The following is a 12,541-nucleotide window of genomic DNA, read 5'->3' on the forward strand; positions in this document are numbered from 1 at the left end:
CCACAATATACACAACATCAACACGCACCTCAACAATATACACGACAACAACACGCGTCTCCACAATATACACCACATCAACAGCACCTCCACAATATACACCACATCAACACGCACCTCAACAATATACACCACATCAACACGCGTCTCCACAATATACACCACATCAACAAGCACCTCCACAATATACACCACATCAACACGCACCTCCACAATATAGAGGACATCAACACGCGTCTCCACAATATACACCACATCAACACGCACCTCAACAATATACACCACATCAACACGCGTCTCCACAATATACACCACATCAACACGCACCTCCACAATATACACCACATCAACACGCACCTCCACACAAGCACCAGCACCTCCACACAAGCACCAGCACCTTCACAATATACACCACATCCACACGCACCTCCACAATATAGAGGACATCAAGATTGGACACCAAGTGATTAGCTCACTTTTTCCTCTGAGATTTCCGCAACAATTAGAGGGGGGGGGGGGGGGGGGTCATAGCCCTGCCCATGTGAATGGATGCCTGGTCATCAGCTCCTCCGACCCAAATGGTGTTCCGACTCTGTAACGGGTCCACAACAGACCTGGGCCAGACCTGGGCCGTGCGTGGGCCGGGCCTCATCCAGCCTCGCCTCGCAGGTGATTCTGCAGTCATCTCGCTTTGGGGAATACCAACTGCGGCTGAATGAAACTGCCTCTCGGAATTTCTTTGAAAATGTTTTGGTCCACTAGTTTAATTAGTTTGCTCATCCCCTCTGTGAGGTCCAGTCTTGCTTGGGAAACCTTAATGGTTCCTTCTCAGAGGGGTTTTAAACACAAACTGCAACAGTAATACACATCTTGTTGTGCAGTTGCAAAGCAGGATTGCTGACCGTGGCAAAATTACTGCACACGGCCAAGGCAGGGTTCTATTTTGTGGAGCCATTATTAAAAGGGACGAGGCCTTTTGAGACTCTCGGGCATTTCATTTGGAAAGCATCCGGGCAAATAATGAGCTACTCATAAAAGGCCACCGCCATCACCACCAAAGTGTCTTTCATTGCTTGCCCTGGCCTAGATAGAGCTCAATTTATGCTAATGCTAGCACCCTGGGAGCCCAGATGCACTTCACATGCACACTGCTAGCTTAATGACAGTGAAACTGCAGCCCTACAGCGGCTCCAAACACATCTAATGACTTCAGTTCAAATACGGCCTCACTCCCACCAAGTACAAACAGCTTTTAAGTAATGAAATAAACACGGAGAGAGAGCACGGCAGCTTGCAATGAATTCAGACTCAGACGCAGGGCCTTTAAGGGAAATGCAAAAAAAAAAAACCTGAATATGTTTGATTCAGTGTAGAACCGAGCCAAAGAGAATAATGTGTCCTTGCCCCATCTGTGGATCGCAGGGCCAGAGGACATTAGAGGCCAGACTGTGGAGAGAATCCTCGGCTCTCGTCGAGAAAGAGAGGCAGAGAGCAATTCAGATCACAAATGAAGACGTCACGATGACGCACGGGGCGTGGGCGGGGGGTGGGGGGGTGGGTGTGGGGCTATGCGGTGGGCACGGGGGGGGGGCACTCACCTCCTCCCCCATGTGTGGTCGCCGCGGTGGAAGATGAGCAGGTTGTCGTTGGGGTCCATGGCCAGACCGGAGACCTGACCCAGCTGCAGCGGCGCCTCGGGCCACTCGGCCACCTCCTCCAGATGAGCCCCTGAGGAGAGAACACAGCACAGCACAGCACTTCAGAGGCCTGCACAACAACAACAACAATAATAACAACAACAAGAATAACAACAACAACAATATCAATAACAACAACAAACAATAACAACAACATTAACCAAAGCAATGCTACACACAGGTAAGAGGTCCGCAGCTGATGGGAGTATGCTTGTGCTTTACAATGTGCAAAGTTTCCATGCAAAAATCATACCAAAGATGAAGAGCCTCATGCCTATCTCATCCCTGCCTGTGATTCAGATTCTTAAAGATGAAGAGCCCTATCCCTATCTCATCCCTGCCCCTGATTCAGATTCTTAAAGTAGCTTGCTTAATAACCACCATGATTGTTTCATATCTCATCCCTGCCCCTGATTCAGATTCTTAAAGTAACTTGCTTAATAACCACCATGTTTGTTTCATAACCTCGTCCTAACAAGGGGAAGACCAAAAGGCAAGGACATGTGTAAGGACATGGATGACGCAGAAGGCCCTGAGAGTCTTCATGACCGATTCCTCCGTCTGTCTCATGTCTAGCTGGGATGGGTTGGGAGCGATCTGATTGGTCCAGTCCAGTTAACCCGCCACAAGTTTGTGTGTTACATGCCACGTGAATCGTGATAAAGTTCTTGAAAGGTAAACAGACTGTGATGGTGAGTAATTAAGTCTTTCGTACGTGTTTGTTTTTCATAGTCAGTGTTAAGTAGTTTGGACATCAAAGATCTGTAACGTCTACTAAGACACTGAAATTAATCAAAAAAGCTCCTTTTGAGATACACTCTGTACAAAGTGGTGCCTGACTTCAAATGTGTTGCTAGGACATTTCAAGAATCTACTGGCTACTTACACAGACATGCCACTATAGGATGTCTAGCAGTACTTATAAGGGTTAACGTTGAGATACACGGAAGAATCATTTTATCAGTTAGAAACTGGGATCTTCCATTCGGCAGAGAGAGTGCTGGTTTGAAATTGGAAGCATTGCGATTCTGAAGATTCCATTTTTGCCGAAGTAAGCATCATGCAGAGTAGAAATCACACGCATGCAAAAGGAAGCGAAAAAAACAAACACTTTATACGAGATTCAGGCCTCATTTTGGACCGCAGCTGATGTCCGCAGCCAGTGTTAAACTCCACAAACTATTGGTCTTTCTAATTAGCTCTGGTCTGTGGGAGAGGCTTGCGGTAAGCCAAGTCCAGACAACAACACGGCCAAAAGAATGACCGTCTCCATTCCATCTCAGAGATTTAGACGCTCTAGAATTGACAACAACAATGCCAAGAAATTCCGAGAATGCACCTATTAAAAATCAACTGCGTCCCGTAAACAACATGTCCAAGGGAGGGGGAACGCTGTAAGAGCACGTCTGGAGAGCTGCAGCATGAAAATAAAATGGCTGATGTCCACGATGGATGATTATCGTAAAACTGCTATTTACTGATTAAAAAAGAAAAGAAAAGAAACACATTGACTGGTCAGAAGCCTGGTAAACTGTGGTGCAATTGTGGTGCAGTTCATGAGCCCTAAATGAAGGAAATGAGTTGCATTGAAAGCAATGGTGGCGGCAGCGTGTGTTTTTGAGATGGATTAACAGAGACTTAAGAGTCTTGCCAGGGAAAGACTATCCAGTATTTAAATAATATCTGGCCATGTCTGTTGCTAACGGAAGATACAAATGAAATGGCCTGAAACAAATATCCAGTGATCAAAAGCTCTGGATACTGATAGCTACCATAGCACATGATACACCCCCCCCCCCCCCCTCACCCCCATGTCTTTGACAGAAGGCAACAAAAGCAGCTAGCGACGCCTGCTTGTCAACCCATATGAAGCCATGTCCTACCAGCTCACACAAGGTAGGCCGATTAAAAAAAGAAAAAAAGGGGGAAAAAGCAATCAACTTGTGCCTCTCCATTTCCTGCCACCTGGTAGCAGTCCATGGACAGAGCCCAGAGCAAGACTCCGAAGCCTCACACAGAGTGGGAAGAGACGCTTCCATGAATTATTCCTGTTATTCCTGGGAAACATCTCATGGGGAATAACAATTATTCGACCCGGCAAAGAGATCCTCGCCTCTCACACCGGGAGCGGGGGGGGAGCGGGGGGGGAGGGAGCAGGGGGGGGGGGGTTGGGGGATGCATGAAATGTAATTTCTCTCCGTCTGTTCACCTTGGTAATTGAATCTCTGAACTGGATCAATAGCGGCGTCATGGCAAGCCAATAGGAAGCATCCTGTGATGTCACAGAAAATTTCACATGGGAAGTGAAGGCAGACCCTAGAACACACACACACACACACACACACACACACACACACACACACACACACACACACACACACACACACACACACACACACGCACACGCACACACACAAGCCCAGTAGAGCCCTTAACTAACTGCACACACACACACAAGTGCGCTCACTGAACGTGCTCTTGATTCTACGGGGGTGAAATGCTTAACGAGTATGTGCTGGGTCTGCCATGCCAGTGGCTTGTTTTTCCAATGTTAGCCAGGCAAGCATTAGCATTTGCACTCAAGCACTGAACGTTGTTAACAAACTGGGGAAACTTGGTGCCGGTCCAACCACCATGATTTTTTTGTCTATCATTTAAATCAGCAATCTCGTTTAAGTTAAATCATTATTCCATTCCAACATCGTCTGATTCTTACTGCATCTAAACTGTATCCAGCCCAACGACACGCCAAAGTCATGTGACTCAGCTCACACACACACACACACACACACACGTGTGACCTCCTGCCAGCGTGTCGTTGATGAGGCGGCCCGGGCGGCATGGAAACGCAATTGATTCGGACATCAGAGGCATAATGACGACAATGAGATCGAATGGCGTGTGACCCGCGATGAATTCAACAACAAAAGCTTGTATGGATTGGATTAGATGAAAAGCAATCGATTTCGCCTTCAAAGCGGTGTTAAGATGCTCTGCCTCCACACCCCTCCCCTCCCCTCCCTCCCCCCTCCCACCCTTGAGAAGAATCAACCCACCTGTGTCATCGGCCTTGGCCACGACAGTAGCAGGCCGCACGACGGGCATAATCCTGCTCGTAGACGGCCTGACAGTAGGCTCTAACTGGTGGAACTTGTGTACCCTGTCCCTCACCAGAACAGGATTGCCTCTCTCATTGTAGCCTATCCTTGCACTGGCCCATCCTTGCACTGGCAGGTTTTTCTTTTGCATAAAGCTGTCGAGAAGATCGGCCCGGGCCCGCGCGACCTCGCTGGGGTCATACTTATGCACGCGGACAACGTCCGACCTCCCCTTTAAGAGCTTGGAGAGGAGGGAATAGAAGTCACCTGCAACGGGCGAGAGGGAAAAGAAAAGAAAAACAACAACAGAAGGAAAAGAGAGAGAGAGGGGGAGAGAGAGAGAGGGGGAAGAAGAGAAGAAGAACAAGAGTGGGTGGTGTGAATTACGTGGAGAAGAAAGAAACACAAGTGTCTAAGACTTGCAAGGTGATGTCATTCTCTCACAGATTTCTTAAGGTCGTCTACATAATGGGTTCTCTAAAACAAACTGGTAGCCATATTAAAAGCCACCAGGCTGAATCATGCGCTGACCAGATTTTTATTTCACACAAACTATATAATCAGGTTAGATCGTTCAAGTAACTCTAACAAAAGAAATGCGGTAAAGAATGACATTTGCACAGACAGTGCAGAGCAGATAAAAGTGGTCTGTTGACGTTAACTACAGAAGGAGAGAGAAGGAGAGAGATAGAGTAAGACATAAAGAAGGAGAGAGAAGGAGAGAGATAGAGTAAGACATAAAGAAGGAGAGAGAAGGAGAGAGATAGAGTAAGACATAAAGAAGGAGAGAGAAGGAGAGAGATAGAGTAAGACATAAAGAAGGAGAGAGAAGGAGAGAGATAGAGTAAGACATAAAGAAGGAGAGAGAAGGAGAGAGATAGCGTAAGACATAAAGAAGGAGAGAGATAGAATAAAGACATAAAGACATATACAGGTACAGAAAGGCATTTCTAGGAGGAGGCAAATGACTCTGTGGCTCACAACATATACCAGATAACTTCCTCCCTGAGTCCCTATCCAGTAAACAAATACTGTTAAGAGATTAGGGTCAATTCAATTAAAAGTAGAGTTATTCAGGGATTCTTTTTTTCTTTTTGTTTTGACCCTTCTTTGAGCAGTATACTCTGATACGCTTTTAAAGGCGTATTCTATTTAAACTTGACATGACGAACTGGTTAAGATAAGCTTGAGAGAGCTCTACTACTCCGGAATCCGAGATGCAATACAATACTCGGGACGGATCTTTCATTCTGGGCGGCTTCCCTACTCCTCCCATTATTCCTCCCCTACCCACAATGCTGCGGGAGGCACAGTGTCATTGTACATGACAGCCCCTTCGCCAGAGAAAAGGTCAGCTCCTCATTAAAAAGCACAGCTCTGGCTTCCAACACGTTTCATTAAAACATCCCAGAGACCTCCTCCGTCTCAGACAGAGATCCGCGCCGCATATCAAGAACGTGTGTGTGTGTGTGTGTGTGTGCGTGTGCGTGTGTGTGTGTGTGAGTGTGTGAGTGAGTGAGTGAGAGTGAGTGTGAGTGTGAGTGTGAGTGTGAGTGTGAGTGTGAGTGTGAGTGTGAGTGTGAGTGAGTGTGAGTGTGAGTGTGAGTGTGAGTGTGAGTGTGAGTGTGCGCGTGCGCGTGCGTGTGCGTGTGCGTGTGCGTGTGCGTGTGCGTGTGCGTGTGTGTGTGTGTGTGACCTCCTCCGTCTCAGACAGAGACCTGAGCCGCACCTCAAGTGGACGGACCTCCATGCACATCAGCTTTAATGGATCAGCCTGAGTGCCCATTAGGCTAATACAGCATCTGGGTGTGCAATGAGTTCCATCTCCAACACTGCCACCAACACTGCCACCGCCCCCACAAAACATCAGCTCCAGTTTCATTCACTTCCGGCCATCACAGCTGGGAAACTGGACCGCATAGAGCCAAAATGATTCCTGATAAATGCGCAGCATTATGAGATGGGGGGGTGCTCTCTCTGTGTGTGTGTGTGTGTGTGTGTGTGTGTGTGTGTGTGTGTGTGTGTGTGTGTGTGTGAGGTGGCGGGGCCCGGTTTGGGCTGGCTCCGCCCCCAGAGAGATGTATGAGTTTGGAGCCTCTTCTTGTTTATTGAGCTCATCAGACATTGTGTGTGTGTGTGTGTGTGTGTGTGTGTGTGTGTGTGTGTGAGTGTGTGAGTGTGTGAGTGTGTGTGTGTGTGTGTGTGTGTGTGTGTGTGTGTGTGTGTGTGTGTGTGTGTGTGTGTGTGTGTGTGTGTGAGTGTGTGAGTGTGTGAGTGTGTGAGTGTGTGTGTCAGTGAGCGCGGGGGCAAATACAGCCAGACAACACACCGGTCCCTGACTGACAGGCCCGGAATTTGTGTCCTAATAACAGCAAAGGCAAATATAGCCAGTGATTTATCAAGCTGTCTGGCAGGGAGCCAAGGAGCCTGAGAGATAATGACAGTCTCACGTTCAGGGTACCGCCACCACTGCTGCTGCTGCTGCTGCTGAGGAGAGGAGGGGGAGGAGGAGAGGAAGAGGAGGAGGAGGGGAAAGGAGAGGAAGAGGAGAGGAAGAGAGGAGGAGAGGAGAGGAGGAGGAGAGGTGGCATAATCCTTGTTTTCACACCTAATCTCATTAAAGTATTTACTGGATAAGCAGTGGAGAACGGAAATGGCTGGTGATGACATCTTGGGATGTAATCTCACCTTGAAATGTTTTTGTAGCTTTTTTAGGCATTTAACAACATTGATTTCAATTTAAACAGACTTTACGTGTAGTTCTTTAAATGCACTGTTATCTACAAATCTATCTAAATTCAAATGATATTAAGATTAGGATTATGGTGGTATCCATACTCTGCAGAGGGGGCAAGGGAAGGAGAGCGCCAGAGATCACTGCCCAGATACCACAGCCCAGAGATCACAGCCTCTTTCACTGCCTTCCAAGGGCTCCACATGTGACTGATCTTTGTCAAAGGGAATCCAAAGTCTGCCTTTAGGGAGAGAAACAGATGTGGTGGACACTCACTCAGTCTTTCAGTCGGAAAAAGAAAAAAAACCTGAAGCAACTCGCAGCTCCTCAAAGGGAGGGTCCTCTGCAGAGTGATGGCTTCCTCGACCAATAGAGCCATCAGCCTGACTGGCTGTCACTGTTCCCATGCAGGAACCATGGCAACAGGACAAACCCTAGGTTGCTGCGGGCAACCAAGGCAAACCAATGGGGAGCTGTTTACATTGCGCTCTCCTGAATGTGCTGGAGAGTCTGCTATCGAAATGGACGTGGGAGAGGTTGAGGATGTGGTGTTCCTTCACGGCTGAACAAATCAATGGGCAAACAGCTGGTTATGTGAATATTTTACTAAGACGACCAGACAAAACAACACTGGTTAAGTCAATATTACACTAAGACAACCACACAAAACAAAACTGGTTAGGTTAATATGACACCAAGCCGACCACACAAAACCAAACTGATGCAACATCCTGCAGTTGAAAGGTCAGGGTTATTGTGGAGCCAGACTAGAATAGCAGTGATTCCACTGTCAACTTAAATATAAGTCAGCTACCTCTTTACAGGAAGTAATCAACGAAAAATGTTCTCCTTCAGTGGACGCGAGACGGCCAAAAGAAGCTGATTTGGTTTCTGATTGGCTCAGGGTTTTGGCAAAGCTGAATAGCTTAGTCTGTTTGCCCAGTGCGTTGTCTGAACACACAACTCTGATGCAATACAGTGGTACACACACACACACACACACACACACAGACACACACACACACACACACACACACACACACACACACACACATAACTCACACACGACTCTGATGCAATACAGTGGTACACACACACACACACACACAAACACACAGACACACACACACACACAAAACTCTGATGCAACACAGTGGCCACACTCCTCTCCACCTCCTGAATGGGCGAGCGCACAACGGCCACTCTCATGGCAGGATAATGACCCTGAGTGTGTGTGTGTGTGTGTGTGTGTGTGTGTGGCAGGATAATGGCCCTGAGTGGCTCCACTACAGAAAAACAAAGACAAAAACGTGGGGAAGTAGTATTGTTCTGGGAAGGTCATATCTGTTGGGCGAGGGCTCTCAGCTCAGTGGGGAGTGAGAGTGGGTGTCAAGTGTGTGTGTGTGTGTGTGTGTGTGTGTATGTGTATGTGTATATGAAAATATATATACAGTATATACATGTGTAGGTGTGTGTTTGAGTGTATGTTTGTGTGTGTATATATATACAGTATATACATGTGTAGGTGTGTGTTTGAGTGTATGTGTGTGTGTATATATATAAATAAACATGTGTAGGTGTGTGTTTCAGTGTGTGTGTGTGTGAGTGTACTCTAGCAGGAAGAGACGAACAAAGCCGCTCGGCAGCATCTGCCTAATAGTCGTGGGGGGACGTGAAACACGCCCTTGTGTTCTTGTGTACAGCATGTGTGAGGTTGTTTGGGCAGACGCGTGCCGTCACTCCGGGGCGGTGTAATGGAGCGGTGGATCCAGCGGAAAAACAATGAGCCGTCTTAATGGCCGTCGCGTCCCGGAGGGGGCGCGGGTGCAATCTGCTCCCGTTATTAAAAAAGAAGCAGACAAAAAAGGAACGCATCCGACAGCTCGGTGGACGGACTCGGAGTCGCGTCGAAGAACAGCAGCGGCAGCGACGACGATGAGGCTCATTACGTCGTTCCGTGTGCCAACTTGTTCTCTACCCTCCACGAGGCTCATAACGCCGTTCCGGGTGCCAACGCGTTCTCTAGCCTCCACGAGGCTCATAACGCCGTTCCGGGTGCCAACGCGTTCTCTACCCTCCGCGGGCCGGCGCGTGGTACTGGAACGCTGGTGGCACTAGGAGCTCTCGCCAGCTCCGACATTCAGCAGACTCTTTTTAATGCTAATGTTTGGGGGATATCTGTTCATGACAGAGAGGGCAATGATGCAGAGCGGAGTAATGAATGTTGATCCATGAATAAATACTCAGCTCGCGGAGGAGCTGTGTGTGTGTGTGTGTGTGTGTGTGTGTGTGTGTGTGTGTGTGTGTGTGTGTGTGTGTGTGTGTGTGTGTGTGTGTGTGTGTGTGTGTGTGTGTGTGTGTGTGTGTGTGTGTGTGTGTGTGTGTGTGTGTGTGTGTGTGTGTGTGTGTGTCTGCTGTCAGAGTGGCTGTGTGGGAGAGACGGGCTTGTTTAATTAGCGGTTGTATCGCCGTGAGAACAGGGTGATGTTTGTTATGACAACCTGATCTGCCTTCACTCGTCAGCCTAACGTGTATCAGAGCACTGCTTAACGTCTTTTGGTTACTGAGACGCCCAAAAAAAGGGAGGGGGGGGGGGCAGGCTGCACATCTCTGGGTAGGTGAGAGGGGAGGGGGGAGGGGGGGGGAGGGGGGGGCAGGGAGAACATCTCTGGGTAGGTGAGAGGGGAGGGGGGGAGGGGGGAGGGGGGGGGGCAGGCTGCACATCTCTGGGTAGGTGAGAGAGGAGGGGGGAGGGGGGGGGAGGGGGGGGCAGGGAGAACATCTCTGGGTAGGTGAGAGAGGAGGGGGGAGGGGGGGGAGGGGGGGGGGGCAGGGAGAACATCTCTGGGTAGGTGAGAGAGGAGGGGGGAGGGGGGAGGGGGGGGGGGGCAGGCTGCACATCTCTGGGTAGGTGAGAGAGAGAGGGGAGGAGGGGGGAGGGGGGGGGGGCAGGGGGGGGGGCAGGCGGCACATCTCTGGGTAGGTGAGAGGGGAGGGGAGGGGGGGGGAGAGAGAGAGAGAGGTGAGAGAGAGGACACGCCTCAGCAGGCACAGCTGCACGTAAGCGCCTGGTTCTGATGTTTTTCCCAAATGTGCGCCGGGCAAACGCATGCGGCCCCCGCTGCGCTCCCCCAGCACACACACACACACACACACACACACACTCAGACACACACACTCACACACACTCACACACACACACACACACACACACACACACACACACACACACACACACACACACACACACACACACACACACACACACTCACACACACTCACACACACTCACGCTGCGCTCCCCCAGCAGGTGTCCGGAGATTAAAGGAGTCGTGTCCCGGACTGCTCCCTAACGAACACACACAGAATAAAGCGTCCAACATCAAAGGGCCGCGGCTGAGGCAACAACCCTCCGCATTGGGCCCCCAAGGGCAGGGTTCCGTCTTCTGCCTCCTTCTTCCTACTCCCAGCCGTCTGTCTATTGGTCTATCCGTCGCCATGGCGAGGGGGGATGGACAGAGCAGGCATTTCGCTATCAAGATGACCAGTGTTGTTTGTAAACAAGACGGGGGCTGGGTTTGACCACCAGGCCACATTTGTTATTGCGCAAGAGATAAGAGATAACGCCTTGAAAGGTGAGCACATTATGCATCCTTGTGCGTGATGCGAGGTGATGAGAGAGGTAACCATAGCAACAGGCTTCCAAACGTCAGTGCCGACTCCCAAGTGCCTAGACCTCCTTGTTTTTCCTTCTCACTCATATCCACCCCCAACCCCCTTCCCACCGCTTGTGTTGATAAGATGTCATCAAATATCATCCAGTCCCTACTGGAAACATTGCATGAGGTTTAATATCATCCAGTCCCCAATGGAAACATTGCATGAGGTTTAATATCATCCAGTCCCCATTGGAAACATTGCATAAGGTTAAATAACGACACAGTATTGAATAGTTGTTCTAGACTGGAGTGAGCGGATGAACTGACTCCCCACGGAGGGTCCGATCTATGGGTCGATCTCCAAGGCAACTCACCCTGATCGAGGCCATCCTCCTCCGCTCTCTTTGGCTCTAGAAGGGCAGAGTCGTCCTGGTGATCTTAAACGTTTGAGAGAGAAGGGAGTCATGGAAATATCACAGCACAAGCCATTCAGGTACAAAACCCTAATCTCGATCTCTATAAATAAGGTTGTGAGGACCGTGTCTAAGCTTCTGCAAAGCCCTCGTGCGCGTTATAAAGGCCGGAAGTACATAAATAACGTCTATGTGCTCATATTGCAGTGACCACTTGTATATTGACTTAATGTAGAGAGTTTAGACATGTCTTACAATAGCCTATACAAAGGAAATATACTGCAGTCAGCACAAACATAGAAGCAGGAAATTCTTTCCCACCTCAGGAAGGTCACAAAATAGTCGTACTTCCCTTTACATCAGAGCACACTTAGACAAACTAACATCTCCTCATCTTCTGAAGCATGTCGGCTTCCCATTTAGTCAAAAGGAGCTGGGTTGGTATCTTTAAGTGATCAGATGATCTATGATCCGTCATCTTATTGCATGTGCAGAGCTGGGTTGGTATCTTTAAGTGATCAGATGATCTATGATCCGTCATCTTATTGCATGTGCAGAGCTGGGTTGGTATCTTTTAGTGATCAGATGATCTATGATCCGTCATCTTATTGCATGTGCAGAGCTGGTAAACAGAGAAGTGTGTGTGAATAAGTACCTGTTCCGTGGACGCCGGCGTGCATCATGTTCATCATCATGTGGTCCTGGGGAACAGGGATGGGGGCGTTGGCCTCGGGGGGGATGTTTCTGAACAGGTCGCTGGCGCCGTGGTCCATGCAGTCCATGTAGGGCACCGCGTGCTTGCTCTCCATGTAGTACATGATGTAGAAGTTACACATCTCGTCCTCCGAGGTCCCACTGTGGCAGAAGAACATGAAGAACATGAAGAACACAGAGAACACTTAGAACACTTAGAACACTGAGAACACTGAGAACACTTAGA

The 12,541-nt window shown here is 49.0% G+C and overlaps 1 protein-coding gene across 3 annotated transcripts in view; it reads right to left on the bottom strand.

Moving 5' to 3' along the window:
- The window catches only part of pam (peptidylglycine alpha-amidating monooxygenase), a 76,236-nt gene that overhangs the window by 18,487 nt on the left and 45,208 nt on the right, over positions 1–12,541 (bottom strand). For 2 of the 3 annotated variants that reach the window (XM_080842505.1, XM_080842506.1), the window contains exons 13-16: positions 12,257–12,456; positions 11,563–11,625; positions 4,754–5,062; positions 1,599–1,728 (exon numbers count right to left, since the gene is read on the bottom strand). In XM_080842505.1, the coding sequence (XP_080698631.1) occupies positions 1,599–1,728; positions 4,754–5,062; positions 11,563–11,625; positions 12,257–12,456 (702 nt within the window). The remainder of the gene's footprint in view (positions 1–1,598; positions 1,729–4,753; positions 5,063–11,562; positions 11,626–12,256; positions 12,457–12,541) is intronic. The other variant, XM_080842507.1, reaches the window with a different exon arrangement.

This window comes from Sprattus sprattus (genome assembly GCF_963457725.1).
Source record: "Sprattus sprattus genome assembly, chromosome: 7".
Taxonomy (NCBI): domain Eukaryota; kingdom Metazoa; phylum Chordata; class Actinopteri; order Clupeiformes; family Clupeidae; genus Sprattus; species Sprattus sprattus.